The 14050-nt window shown below is 45.0% G+C and overlaps 1 protein-coding gene across 4 annotated transcripts in view; it reads left to right on the top strand.

Annotated features, from left to right (window-relative positions):
* Positions 1-13225, top strand: part of INTS14 (integrator complex subunit 14) — a 36447-nt gene extending 23222 nt beyond the window's left edge. For all 4 annotated transcript variants that reach the window (XM_037054153.1, XM_037054155.1, XM_037054156.1 and 1 more), the window contains 4 exons: positions 754-887; positions 7929-8047; positions 10028-10093; positions 12347-13225. In XM_037054153.1, the coding sequence (XP_036910048.1) occupies positions 754-887; positions 7929-8047; positions 10028-10093; positions 12347-12598 (571 nt within the window). In that variant the 3' untranslated portion in view covers positions 12599-13225. The remainder of the gene's footprint in view (positions 1-753; positions 888-7928; positions 8048-10027; positions 10094-12346) is intronic.
* Positions 13226-14050: the final 825 nt, after the last annotated feature.

Genomic DNA, 14050 nt, shown 5'->3' with positions numbered 1-14050 from the left:
TAACCACTCTGCTGTATTCTTTGCCTGTGAGGGAAGCCCTTCTGGCTTCCACATTCACTGCAGTCTCGAAATTTGCAAGAGTACCTGCTTTCCTTTCTGTAACACTTGTCATTAGAAAACAAGAGGAGACTGAACATTTTCTGGTCATTATTTAGGGAAGACTGGTATAAGATACCTAGAGGTTAGGAGTGCTCAGAGGAAGCGTGACTCAATTTCTGCTGGAATTAAAATCAACTGGTCTAAAAAGAGGAATGTGATTTTTCTTCAGGTATCAGTTTGGTGCAGTTCTTGGTATCCAAGCTACTTGTACTGGTTCTGAACCACCTGGGGCCCTTTGAGAAGTAGGAGCAGAGCTAGGTGATGGCTTTGTGCCCTTTGTCACGAGGTCTTCTCTGTGTTGGTGCTGCTGTGAGTGACTCCGGCAGGCAGCTGGAAAGACCTACAGATCGCAGCCCTTACCCCTCACCCTGCCCCCCTGCAGCTACCTGCCCCTTTGTGATTTTTTTGTCCTTTAAGACTGCTTTTGAGTGCCATGTCTACGTAATTGAATAAAACACATGTCCCAGAGGAATGGTAATTTTAGGGGGCAGCAGTATGCACTCTCAGGTTTAGGGTTTGGCTTTAGTAAAAGTGATGCACCTGGTTTCAGAGCTGAAACCCCTGTTGCTCAAAAAAAAAACACAGGTTAGACTTATTTAACGTGACGGTCACAGGCTTGATGTTCTTCTGATCTTCCATCTTCTCTCTGTCTAGTCCTGAGTGGCATGGAATGCTCTACTCCCAAGCTGACAGCAAGAAGAAATCAAACCTCATGATGTCTCTCTTTGAGCCTGGCCCAGAACCTCTCCCATGGCTAGGGAAAATGGCACAGCTGGGTCCTATTTCAGGTATAACCCAGATCAGATTTTATTTGTCTTGACTTTGTCTTCTCTCTGCTGTCCTGATCTCTGTGCAGTAGTGATCTCCCTCACGGGTGTGTGGTGGTCTCTGATGCTGGGTGGAGAGCCCTAGAGAGTTTGATGTTTAAACTTGTAACTGTGTAGCTCGGGGGAGACTAGCATTTCTGTTGCTTTAAATACATATGAGTGCTTTAACTGCTTAAGGTGAAAAGCAACTCTCCATACACTTATTTTTCCTTAATGTAAATTTTCCTTAGTGTAATTTTCAACCCAGGTAATTCCCAGTTACTCCTAGGTAATTAAATCCCCTTCCGTCTTGAAAGCGTTTGTTCTTAGCTTTCCTAATATTGATTCTCCTAGTAATTCACCCTTTTTTGTTGGCAACTTTTCTTTTCCTTGTCGTCTTTTCTCCTTGCCTCATGATGTTGTTCTTTGCCTACTTCTCTTGTGCTCATAGTCTCCTGGTTATTTCATTAGCCATTATAGCTTCAGACTCCCCCAGATCTGTAACTCTGGTCCTGCGTGGTTGCTCCCTGGAACTGCATACTGCATTTCCACTTCCCAGTTGGACCTCACCACTGGATATGCTGCCACAGTCCCTGCCTCAGGATGTTTGTTATAGGAACCATTGTCTCACCCCTTGCCTCTTAATCTGTTTTTTCTGATTTTCCTACTCCTGATGGAGGCCTTCGTACTCCTTGGTATACAAATTCCAACTGTAGAGTCATCATTGACTCATTTGGGTCCACTGCAGTTTCAGGAACATCTACCAAGCAACCTATTTTGTGCCAGGTCTAGGAGATACAAGAGTTAGCAGAAGTTGCTCAAGGCCTAGTGGGAAGTTGAATAATCAGCACTGGCCAACACAAGGTCCAATCTGGCCTGCAGGAGGGGATGATCACCTCTGCCTGGAGGACTCAGGAAAATCCTCACAGAAGACAGGTACCCTAGCTGACTTTTGAAGGAAAAAAGACAAATTCAGTGAGTCAATGAAGGACAAATGTACACATGCAGAAAGGAAAGGAGCCCTGGAGCACATGCTGTAAGGGTGGACGTTGGAGGGCCAGCTGGTAGGTTCCAGGTTGGCGGTGGCGAGAGCAGAGCAGGCCTCCTCTGAAATGGGAAGAGCCAGGACTTTGTTCTGCAGAAAGTGGGAAGCCACTGAAGGGGAGTGATAGTTCCTTCTGGCTGTTATGGGAACAGTGGAGATACCAGTTAGGAGACTGTATTCTAGGTGCTGGTGCCCCCTGGTGTTGTGCAGTGTGACTGAGCTCCAAGTGAATGGTAGTAAGTTTCCATTTAGAAGGATAACTGTGGGGTGTGGGCTTGAAAAGGGAAAGGCACCCTGCAGTCCGAAGGCAACTTGGCTCGTGTCGCCTGGAGATGTGAAGGTGAGAGCCAGAACAAGGGGTAGCAGCTGGGGATAGAGAGGATAGGCTCCATGTGAAACATGCTTACAAGGTAGAATAAAGGGAAGAGAAGAACTGAGAATGATCCCCGGTTGCTGACCTGGGCCGCAGGGTGGAAGGTGGTGCTGTTAGTGAGAACAGAATGGAAGAGGAAGGGTAGATTTGGAAGAGCATCTCCTGTGCATGCTGAGTTTATACCTGTGAGACTTAGGGGGAGGTGCCTGGGGACAACTCCTATAAGAGTCTAGCGTTCAGGGGAGAGGGCAGAATGGGAAATACAGTTTTTAACTTTTTTAAGAACTTTTTTAAAGATTTTATTTTTATTTATCTTTAGAGGGGAAGGAGAGAGGGAGAGAAACATCAATGTACGGTTGCCTTTCATGCGTCCCCTGCTGGAAGTTGGCCTGCAGGGAACTGGCCTGCAACCCAGGCATGTACCCTGACTGGGAATCGAACTGCGATCCTCTGGTTTGCAGGCCTGTGCTCGATCCACTGAGCTACACCAGCCAGGGCAGTTTTTCATTATATGCCTATTGCTGATAGCTAAAATGGTGGGAATGAGGGAGATTACTTAGGGAAATTTGAGGTTTTGTGTACAAAAATAAACATGGAAAACCTGTGTAAAAATTTTGTTTCCTGGACCCCACTACAGAGATTCTGATTCAGTAAGGCTGGATTCAGGCCCAGGAACTTGAAGTTTTACTGTTGCCCGCATGATTACAATCCAGGTGACCCGTACCACACTTTAGGAGCCCTGGGTCCAGGAAATAACGCAGATGAAGAAAAGAAAGACAAGGACAAAACCCCTAAGAAGGACTCCTGCTGGGGACATTGCAGAGGGTGCTAGTACAGGAAAATGAGAAGGAATAGGCAGATGAAAGAAGGAAAGTATCAATAGCAGAGACTGAAGAAGAAAGTACGGTGCCTCGTACACGAGCGTGTGTGTGTCAGTTAAGGTCTGAGGGTGCCTTTTGCCCTGAAGCCTAGAGAAGATTTCGACTGAATATAGGCCCTGGAAGCTAGGCCGAGGTTCAGCAGACTTGTTCAGAAGAAGGATGAGATGGTAGGATGTTTCAGGCTCTGCAGACCATATGGCTGCTGTCGCAACTACCAAACTCCGCCATCACAGCACAGCATGTCAATAAATGATAGTGACTGTTACAAAAACTTTTATTTATGGACACCAAAATTTGAATTCATATTAATTTTCATGTATATGTTGTGAAATATACATGAAATATCAAGGTATCTTTTGATATTTTTCCCAATCATTTAAAAATACAAAAACCATTCTTTAAGTCAAAAACAGACTCCAGTGGAAAGGTGAAGAGTTATAATGGATGCCACACCACCCCCAAAGCCTAACACACTTACGGCCGGGCCCTTTACAGAGGTTCGGCCACCCCCGACCTAGGTCACTGTGGGAGTTTGCACCACAGATGCCAGTCCGGAATCGAAGATGGGAGCATTCAGACTTCTTTCTGAGCTTCCAACCTACCAGTGCTGGGCTTGTAGGCGCTCCTCATTAAGATGGAACTGCTGTTTGTTCTGCCTTGTATTTATGTCTCTCTTCTCCTCCCTCTGGATCTGTTCTTCTTTTCAATGAAGGTAATAAGAGCTAACTTTTTTTTTATTGTTGTTCGACTACAATTTTCCCCCCATTACTCTCCCCTGCCCTGCCCACCCTCCTGACATTCAACTCTCCCCCCACAAGTAATTTTCTTAATTTAAAAAATTTATTAAAGGTGTTGCCTTGTGAGTTTTACCTCAAGCTTTCCCCCTTTTTTGGTTCCTGATCGACTTCAGTTGGAGCAGAAGGGATCACTAGGTTCCGTACGGGTCCACGTACTAGCCCAGGTGTCACGCATACAGACGTGTTATTTTGCAGTTACTGATTTTTAAAGAGTGTATATCTTATCTTATTAAGAATACTATTGTTGAGTTCCTTCTTGAAAAAATAGCAGATTTTTGGTTAAAAAAAACCTTAAATTACTTTGTTTTTCATATGTCTTTTTGTGTAGATATACTTTGCAGCTTATCTGCAAAGAGGATGAATTTTACAAAGTGATGGAAAGATATGGTAGCTTGGAAACTAGTACTTCTCTTTAAAGTTATTTTGCCTAATTTAAAAATTAGATTTTCATTTGCTTTAGCAAGTGCTTTTTAAAAAAAGTTTCTGAGTCTTTTTTTCCTCAGAGCAGTCTGTTAAAGTCCTGCGTCCAGTGTTTCAAATACGTTGTATCAGTTCCCTTGGGTAAGACAAACTAATTTCTCCAGCACGCACATTGGCAGTATTCCAGTGTTGTGAGGACAACCCTGGTCACTGTGACAAGTAATGATTGATAAAAAAACCTGCCTCAGAGGGCTGTTCAGAGACTTTATTCAGGGAATAAACGTATAACGTCCCTGACACTGGAGACACATAATAATGGTAGATCTTGCTGTTTCTATTCATCAAAGCAAAGCATGCAACACAGTATAACTTTCACCTGTCTCTCTTACTCCTGATTCTGTTCCTAGGGATGGCCACTTTCAGCTTTTGTTTCTTTTGTATTTACTTACATTTCTAAGTAACTGTACAGCTGTTTCTTGACTTTTTGGGTTTTTTTTAAAGATTTTATTTATTTATCTTTAGAGGGGAAGGAGAGAGGGAGAGAAACATCACTGTATGGTTGCCTTTCGTGCGTTCCCTGCTGGGAGTTGGCCTGCAGGGAACTGGTCTGCAACCCAGGCATGTGCCCTGACTGGGAATTGAACCGCGATCCTCTGGTTTGCAGGCCTGTGCTCAATCCACAGAGCTATGCCAGCCAGGTGACTTTTTGTTTTTAATGGCATTTTTTAACTTAAGGATTACTACCTAGCTTTCTTACCACTACCATTTTTAATTAGTTTCTTTCTTCTTTTCTAACAGGAAAGATAAGTGTATTCTAACCTCAGTTAGAAAGAAGGCTGTATTGGGAAGACACTGAGGTTGCTCCAAGACTTTCAGGAAAGAGCTGGGGAGCCAGGCCGGGTGGAGCCCGCGGCAGCTGAGTGCGGCCCTCCCCTTGGGCTGCCTCCCGGCCTCCTCTGCTCTCTTTTCTTTTTTTCTTTGCTGTTTTCTGTGTACCCATCATTAATTTCTACCTAACTAAGATACGTTCTTTAGGGATTTTGTCAGTTTCTCTTTTTTTCCCCCTTAAAGTCACCTTTCTTCCTCTTGTCTCGTAAAATGGGCTGGTTGTTCTGTCAGCCTGTTGCTTAGTTGTCATTCTGTGTCTTCCCTTCGAGTCTCTTCTGTGGATCTTCTGATTCATGCATCTTCCTGGGAAAAGGGTACCTGGGAAGTGAGTGTTTGAAATCTTGCGTATTTGGAAATGTCTCTATTTCATCTCTGACACACAAGTGACAGTCTGGTTCTGTATGGAGTTCTAGGCTGGGGGTCATTCTCCCTGAGTTTGGAAGCACTGCTCCGTTGTCTTCTCTGACTTCTGGTGATGCAACTTGGCGGCAGCATCAGGCTGCCTCCTGGGCGTTGACCTGACCTGTGTTTCCTCTGCACCCCTTGAGGTCCTTCTTTGTGTCCCTGCTGCTCTGGACTTGGAGAATGTCGTGCCTGTCTGTCGGTCCCTTCGCCCACTGTGATGGGCACTCAGTGGGCCCCCCCCTTCTGGCAATTCGTGCTCGTCAGTCCTGGGGATATGAGTTATGTCTTTGGTTTTCTGCTCTCTGTACTCTCTCCTCTTCTTTCTAGAACATATATTTATGATTTGTGTTTGTGTGTGTGAATTTTATCTATTCCTCCCCATTTTTCCATTGTTTTCTTTTTATTCTACCTTCTGGGATGTATTTTCAACTTTTATCTTGCAACTGTTTATTTTTTAAATTTCTGTTATCACGTTTGGTATTTCTAAGAGTCTCCTGTTCTTTTTTCATAAATGCAGTATTTTCTGTCTGCTAAGCCAGTCAGCACATGTAGGTTCCAAACAATCAGAGACAGTGGGCAATGGGCAATGATTAGATGTTGGAATGTTTGGTACCAGTACTGAGTGCTGTAGAACAGAAGGGTCTAGACGAATTACTGCCTGCCAGAAAAACCTGGGACCAACTTCATGTTGAAGGCAGAATAGGATCTGGACCTGGAACATAAGTAAATTTTGGTAGATGAGCAGTAGCCGTGCTGAGTAGCGGGAAAAGTGTTGGCGTTGGCACCAGGCCCAGCTGAGTCACTGCGAAAACCTGGGAGGTCCAGCCTCTCTGAGCCTCAGTTTCCTCCTCTTTAATGGGACTAACAATACCCACCCTCCACGATTGCTATAAAGAGAGATGTAGTGTATGTATAGTGTATGGTATATAGTTGGGGTTTAATAAACAGTTTTATAAGATTCTTGAGGCCAGAAAAATATCTGCTCTGGCCACACTTCCTAGCATAGCGCCCGCTACATAGTGGGATCTTCCTATAGATAATAAATAAGTACGTGAGCGAGGGAACAAATGGATGAGGAAGGAGGAGAGCATTCCAGGAGGGGAAGTGACAGAAATAGTGGCCGGGAAGCTGGGAGTGAGCGTGTTGCATGGGAAAGGACAGCTGGGATCTGGCCTGACTCAGAAGGTTTATAGAGAGACAGGTGTTCGTGGAAATGTGTCTGGAAAACTGGGCCGGTACTTTTTGGAGGGGTCGGGAGGGAGGACGACAGAGGTAGTTTGGGGCCAGTGTGAGGCGTTTATATCAGTGACCACATCGGGTCTAGAAAGCTTCCTACTCAGTTAGAGAAACTGGGCTAATTCCAGTTTTCAATGTGAGCATTTGGGCAAGGATGAAGCAAGCCCCTGGCTGGTTGGGAAATGATTCCTGCTCTGTCTATCCCAGAAGGTGGTAATAATAATGATAGAGTAAGTCAGGAGGTATAAATATGCTTTGTAAGTTTGCAGCAGAGTTTCACTGGCTCAGGAAGCAGGCAGGAAAACAGGAATCCTTGTTTATCCACGTGGCTACTATGGCTTCAATTCCCTGAAAGCAATAAACTAATAAGCCATAATGTGGTGGGGTATGTTTCACCAAAAAGTATTTCTTCCCTTGTCCTTTTTCTTAACTTGGCTACATATAATTTTCCTTTTAAATTATTTCAATGCCTGTGCCTATGTTGTCAATCCAGTTGCCTCCTGAGGCTATTTAATTAAAAGAAACAACATTTAAAATTCACTACCTTAGTCACACTAGCTACACAGAAGTGTTCAGTGGCCACGTGGGCTGGTGGCTGCCATTCAGTCACCTCAGAAAGTTCTCTAGGAGAGCGCTAGGCTAAACTTACAGAATCCCAGTATGCATGTTTGTTTTTTAAAATAGTGTATTAGTTTTAACTTCTCTGACTTTTAATTTATAAAGCAAATAACTGAAGCTTGTTTCTTTAAAAACACGAAGCTGTTTTTCACTTACATGAGCCTGAGTTGATTGTTTGATCTCTTCCATCTGTGGCTTTTTATTGAGAACAAGTTCGCCAACCAAACCTAACGGATTTTCTTAATTAGGGAAGTAACAGGATATAGAAGACTGAATGATTGAAAGAGCTTCTAGCCTAATTGAAAATGTAATTGATTGTGTTTGCCAGATGTCATTTCAAGAATGTCTTTTTCTTTTAAGATGCTAAAGAAAACCCTTACGGTGAGGATGACAATAAGAGCCCATTCCCCTTGCAGCCCAAAAACAAACGCAGTTACGCCCAGAATGTGACTGTCTGGATCAAACCCAGTGGCCTGCAGGTAACATCACCATTCTGTCGATTTCCCCCAGGACAGGAGGAGGGATTCTGGCAAGCCTGCAGACGTTTGATTCGATCTTTCTTTCCTTTGATACTTAGTAATTCATTTACTTCTAATGTTTGTCATTATTTCCAAAAAGGATTTGAGGTAACCTACAGTAAAAAAACAGATACAGCAAAATCATTTTGTACAAAATTTAGAGCGATACAAAACCTAGAGGAAGAGGGGAGACAATTGTGCCAGGAAGCCAAGGCAAAATGGTAATTGATTGTATTTGAGCAATTTGGCTCTGCACTCTCTCTTATAAGCCAAGGTCAAAAAAGAAACACGCAGGGTTTTCTGTTCCGTAGGGTTGCGTGTCTGATAAAGGAAGTAGGCGCGTTCTTCTAGGGAGACCCGTTTTCCTGGCATGGAATTTTGAGCATTGACTGATGTAACGGGTGTTATCTTTTAAAACAATTTTGAGAAAGATGTAAAAACCTTCATGCAGTATTTACCCCCACAGTAGAGCCCAAACCATAGCTTTTACACTGCAATTCCACAAAAACACTTTCCCGGGACGCTGAGCATATACTGTGACCAAGGCAGGCTACTTTCACACAAGGCACTTGTGACATCTCTTCTTCCTAATTTAAAAGTCACTTTTGAGCCTTGTTTCTCACTTGAGTACCTTGTTTTCCTTTGTTCCTCCAATGAGTCCAGCCTCAGGCAGAGGAGCTGGCATCGGGCCACCCGACAACAGAAGTGGCTCCCGTTGGTGGCACGGTTCCTCCTTGCCCCCTTGTCATGGAGACCGGACACCCTGCCGTGACTGAGGGGACAGGGTCTCTTCCTCTGTTGGAAAATCCGGTTCTGCCCCTTCTCTGCCATCCCCGCCCCAAGCACTTCCCTACTGAAAGGATGGCTGAATTTTTCTTTTTCTTTTTTTGAATTCTTCCAAAATTATTTTAAAATTTTTATTTTAGTCTGAGTGTATTTTTTCACTGTGAAATACACATGACACTTACCATTTCAACCATTTTTAAACATACAAGTCAGTGGCAGTTAGTACACTCACGTGTTACACAACCATCACCGCCGTCTAGTTCCAGAGCATCTTGTCCCCCCAACAGGAAACCCTGTACCCAGTAAGCAAGTCACTTTATTTTCCCATTGTCCCTCAGCCCTCGGCAATTGCTAATCTGCTTTCTGCCTGTGTGGATTTGCCCACTCTGAGTATTTTCTACAAATGCATCGTATACTATGTGGCCGTTTTGTTGGGTCTCCACTGGACATAATGCTTTCAGTGCTCATCTGCACGGCAGCCTGTCTGTGCTTCGGTCCCTCCGTGGCTGAGAAACACTCTATCGTCAAATGACGCCGTGTTGTGTTTGCCCGTCATTCAGTCAGTGTTCCTGCATCTTGCTGTTCTGAGTGATGCTGCTGTGCACATTCGTCAGATTGGTTTTTCTTTGGTTGCTGTGCTGTTGTAACTCAGAAATCATGGCCAAGTCCAGGGACATAGAAATTTGCCCCTATGTTTTCTTTAAAGAGTTTTATAGTTTTATCTCTGACCCATTTGATTTACTTTTTTGTATATGGTATGAAGTACGGGTCCTACTTCATTCTTTTACGTCTGTGGCTCTTCGGTACCATTTGTTGAAGAAACTATTCTTACCCCCATTGAATGGTCTTGGCGCCCTTGTTAAAAAAGCAGCTGGGATGTATACATGATTGTTGGGTGTGTTTTTGTGAGACAAGAACTGAACTTGTGAGACAAGTTCATTTCCGTCACTAAGGGATTTATTCCCGAGCACTTCGAAGGAGGGAGGTGCCGTACGAACGCTGAACAGAACAGTGACGCTAACTCGGAAGCGGTCCTCGTTTGGCCACCGCCGCTCTGTGCCTGTTTTCATTGCTTTAAACATGTAGAGCCATCCTTTGGTATTCTTTCCCCTTTACCACAGAATTCTAATGTGGAATTGTTTTTACCCTTGATAGACAGACGTACAGAAGATTTTAAGAAATGCAAGGAAACTACCTGAAAAAACACAAACCTTCTATAAGGTGAGACCATTAGAATTATAGTGAAAGAGGGCGGGCCCTGGGAAGTTTGCTGAAAATAAGTGGTTCACTGTCATCCCTGTGGGTAGCAGAGTGAACATGGACAGGGGTTAGAAGTGTATGCTTCTGCCTCCCTGTTTTTCATCAGTAAAGTTAGTAGAAGCAATAGGTCCATTTTGCCCGAAAATCCAAGAATTAAACAACCTGGTTCTGTGCTGAAGGGCCTGTCAGTGTTGGTGCAGCTGCAACAGGCTAAGAGAAGGGGCTGAAAGGACCTTAACCCTCATAGCCCTTAATCCTTCTTGCCATCCCATGTGGGTATTTGTCCAGCCTGACCTCGGGCTACTGCTGCACGTGGCTTCCTGGGATGGTGATTGCCCAGAACATTCTTACTGTGCCAGAAAAGCTGCTTCCCAGAGTGACTTCTCAAATTGCACGTGTATGAGTTGCAAACAGATGGCCCTCAGGAACAATACCTAGCCAACCCAGAACCATGGGTGGAGGGAACAAAGTGACAAGGGCTGAGGTGGAGTGTGGGGCACTTCAGCTCACCCATTTCTCTCCTTCTGTGAGGTGTGCTGCGCTGTCGGTTTTGTCCTAGCTTGCTAATCTGAAGATGTGGGCACACAGCCCACTCCAGGCTAGCATTTCTCCCAGAGAACACACATGCTACTTTGGCTGGATGTTACTTCATTCACTGCCTTTGTGTTACTGCTGTGCTCAGACCTAATTATGTAGTGGGCCGGTGAAACCAAGCACGAACAACCTTACTCAGAGTTCAGACAGACAGGCAATCAGCCCCAGACCCTTCTGACTGACACCTGTAATTCACACAGGCCTTGTCCTCCTCCCTGCAGAGCTTTCTGCTCGCACTCATCAGCCATCTATTCAAGCTGACACACTTGTACGTTGGCCTTTTGAACCCTTCACTTGTTATCAGTGGTCAGGAAGCCCATTTCTCTATTCTGGCTTTATATAATCTCACATACCAGAGGTGGAAAGGGCCTCTGCCAGGCGATTGCATGAGACCCAGAGAGGCCACACAACTTGCCCAAGTCTGCTGCTACAGGGTTGATGGGGCACTCCCTACTTCTCTGCTCCCGTTCACCACCCTACCTTTCTTTCTGTGGCAGTGTTTCAGGTCATGCTTCCTGACCCCTCCAGAGCCTCCTCCANCTGGCTTTATATAATCTCACATACCAGAGGTGGAAAGGGCCTCTGCCAGGCGATTGCATGAGCCCCAGCAGTGGGCAGGGAAGAGGTTTCCTCCTGTTTGTAAATGAGGCCACTGAGACCCAGAGAGGCCACACAACTTGCCCAAGTCTGCTGCTACAGGGTTGATGGGGCACTCCCTACTTCTCTGCTCCCGTTCACCACCCTACCTTTCTTTCTGTGGCAGTGTTTCAGGTCATGCTTCCTGACCCCTCCAGAGCCTCCTCCAAACATGTTTATTGGCATCCAGCCTGAGGCACCTGAGGTTTAAGAGCCCTCATCCCTCTGAGGTGTGGGATGAGCCTTTTCCATAGCTGAGTGACAGAGGAAAAGTAACCCTCCTTAGTTAGGAGTGACCGAAGTGATGTATGCAAAGAGCCTCACCACGTTGGCCCACGTGCTCCCTTGCTGCCATGGTGACGACCTGCACGTCAGTCAGCTGTGTCTCTCACCTGGCTTCCTCCTCGCCTGGGAAGGAACCGCTTCTCAGTCACATCCTCATGCCCTCGTCACAGGCATCTCTGTGCAACCCTTTGTTCTTATATAAAAACACTCACTTAGGTTGGGGTCAAGGAAACTTATTCTGAGCTGAGCACTTGGAAAGTGTGTGACAATTCCAGACATGCAGTGACTGGTCAAGTGGCTGGACTGGCTGGTCAGGTAGACAGAGTTGCCTGGGCATTCAGTCAGGAAATCGACAAGATTGCAGAAGACAGAGTGGGAACAGAGGTCAACCAGGAAGTGAGAACCACAAATGGAGTTTTGAGCAAGAATTTAATAGTTAATCTACCAAAGTGAGCTTACCTATTTCTGCCTAATCGCATACATTATCCACCAAAAATTAGTTCATCATAGTTGAGGTGTGTGTCTGCCATTTGCCGAGAAGTTGGTTGTATTTTCTTAAAAAGCATTTCACAATAATGGTTGCAAACAAATCTACTTATCCAGTTATACCTTTGAATTGAAAACCTCCACTTATTGTCAAAAAAAGTATGTGACAAGGAAAATGCATTTTAGGAACATGTTTTGTTGCTGTGGTTGCAGGAGCTGAACCGTTTACGAAAGGCTGCCCTGGCCTTCGGTTTCCTGGACCTGCTCAAGGGCGTGGCGGACATGCTGGAAAGGGAGTGCACGCTGCTGCCCGACACGGCCCACCCGGACGCAGCGTTCCAGCTGACCCACGCTGCCCAGCAGCTCAAGCTGGCCAGTACCGGCACCTCTGAGTATGCGGGCTATGACCACAACATCACGCCTTTGCAGACAGACTTCTCTGGGAGCAGCGCTGAAAGAATGTGAAGCTGACTTTGGGAGACTTCCTTCTTTTTTCATTTCAACTGAATATGCGTAAGGGTAAACACTTTTCCAGAGCGTTCCCCTCTGCAGTGACCACCCAAAGAGCTCCCTGAGGCTGCCTCAGAAGCACCACTTGCTGGCTTGAATGAGTGCTACTGTCTCAGGGCTCTGGATGGTGGTTGGCTGCTTGGGCTTTAACTTTCGAGGGCTTAGAGTCTTCCAGCCCAAAGACACCTGTGGCTGCCAAGACGGGTACATCTGCTGAGAAGCTTGAAGCTTTGGTGGGCACAGAGCTCTCCCCCTTCCTCAGGAAACCTGACCTGCAAGGGTCCTCTGGCTTTCTGAAAGGCATCTTGTCTTCGCTCAATCGTAAGGACACCTTAAAGCTTCTGGCCTTGGACTGAGCAACGCAGACAGTCAGGGACTTTCTAAGTACAAGCCCTACACCACCAAGTCTCAGAACTTTTCTCAGAACTTGGGAAAAACTTGGTGGTAACCCTTAGGTGCCTTTGGTATGTCTTGAGATACATACTTTTAAATAGCAACCATAAATGTATAAAATTAGTCCTGTTTCTTCAATTTTTTTAAATAAAAAAAATTGATTTTCTATAAAATGGTTTCACTGGGAAACTAATGTCTTTGCCTTTTGTTCTGTCCTATCTGGATGTAAATCCTGCTTCTTACGTGAAACAGATTCATCAATCATGGGGGTTCCTTGGGTTTCATATTGACTGCCCTGTTTTCTTTCTTTTTAATTGTATTTTATGGATTATGCTATGACAGTTACCTCATTTCCCCCCCTGGTTCCCTCTGCCCTGTGACCCCCATCCCACCAGCATTCTGCCCCCTTAGTTCATGTCCATGGGTCGTACATGCAAATTCTTTGGCTTCTCCATTTCCCATACTATTCTTAACCTCCCATCTATTTTGTACCTACCATTTATAATACTTATTCCCTGTACACTTTACCCCATCCCCCCTCCCCTTCCCCTCTGATAACCCTCCATGTGATCTCCATTTCTGTGATTCTGTTCCTGTTCTAGTTGTTTGCTTAGTTTTTGTTTTTGATATTTTTAGGTTCAGTTGTTGATAGCTGTCAGTTTGTTGTCATTTTACTGTTCATATTTTTTATCTCCTTCTTTGTCTTAGGTAAGTCCCTTTAACATTTCATATAATAAGGGCTTAGTGATGATGAACTCCTTTAACTTGACATTACCTGGGAAGCACTTTATCTGCCCTTCCATTCTAAATGAAAGCTTTGCTGGATAGAGTAATCTTGGATGGAGGTCCTTGCCTCTTATGACTTGGAATGCTTCTTTCTAGCCCCTTCGTGCCTGTAAGGTTTCTTTTGAGAAATCAGCTGATGGTCTTATGGGAACTCCTTTGTAGTTAACTGTCTCCTTTTCTCTTGCTTTTAGGATTCTTTCATCTTTAATCTCAGGTAATGTAATTATG

This window comes from Sturnira hondurensis, unplaced genomic scaffold, assembly GCF_014824575.4.
Source record: "Sturnira hondurensis isolate 20B ecotype Veracruz unplaced genomic scaffold, ASM1482457v3 Scaffold0008196, whole genome shotgun sequence".
Lineage (NCBI taxonomy): Eukaryota > Metazoa > Chordata > Mammalia > Chiroptera > Phyllostomidae > Sturnira > Sturnira hondurensis.
Note: the sequence above shows the minus strand (reverse complement) of the source record. Positions and strands in the feature narration are given on the sequence as shown.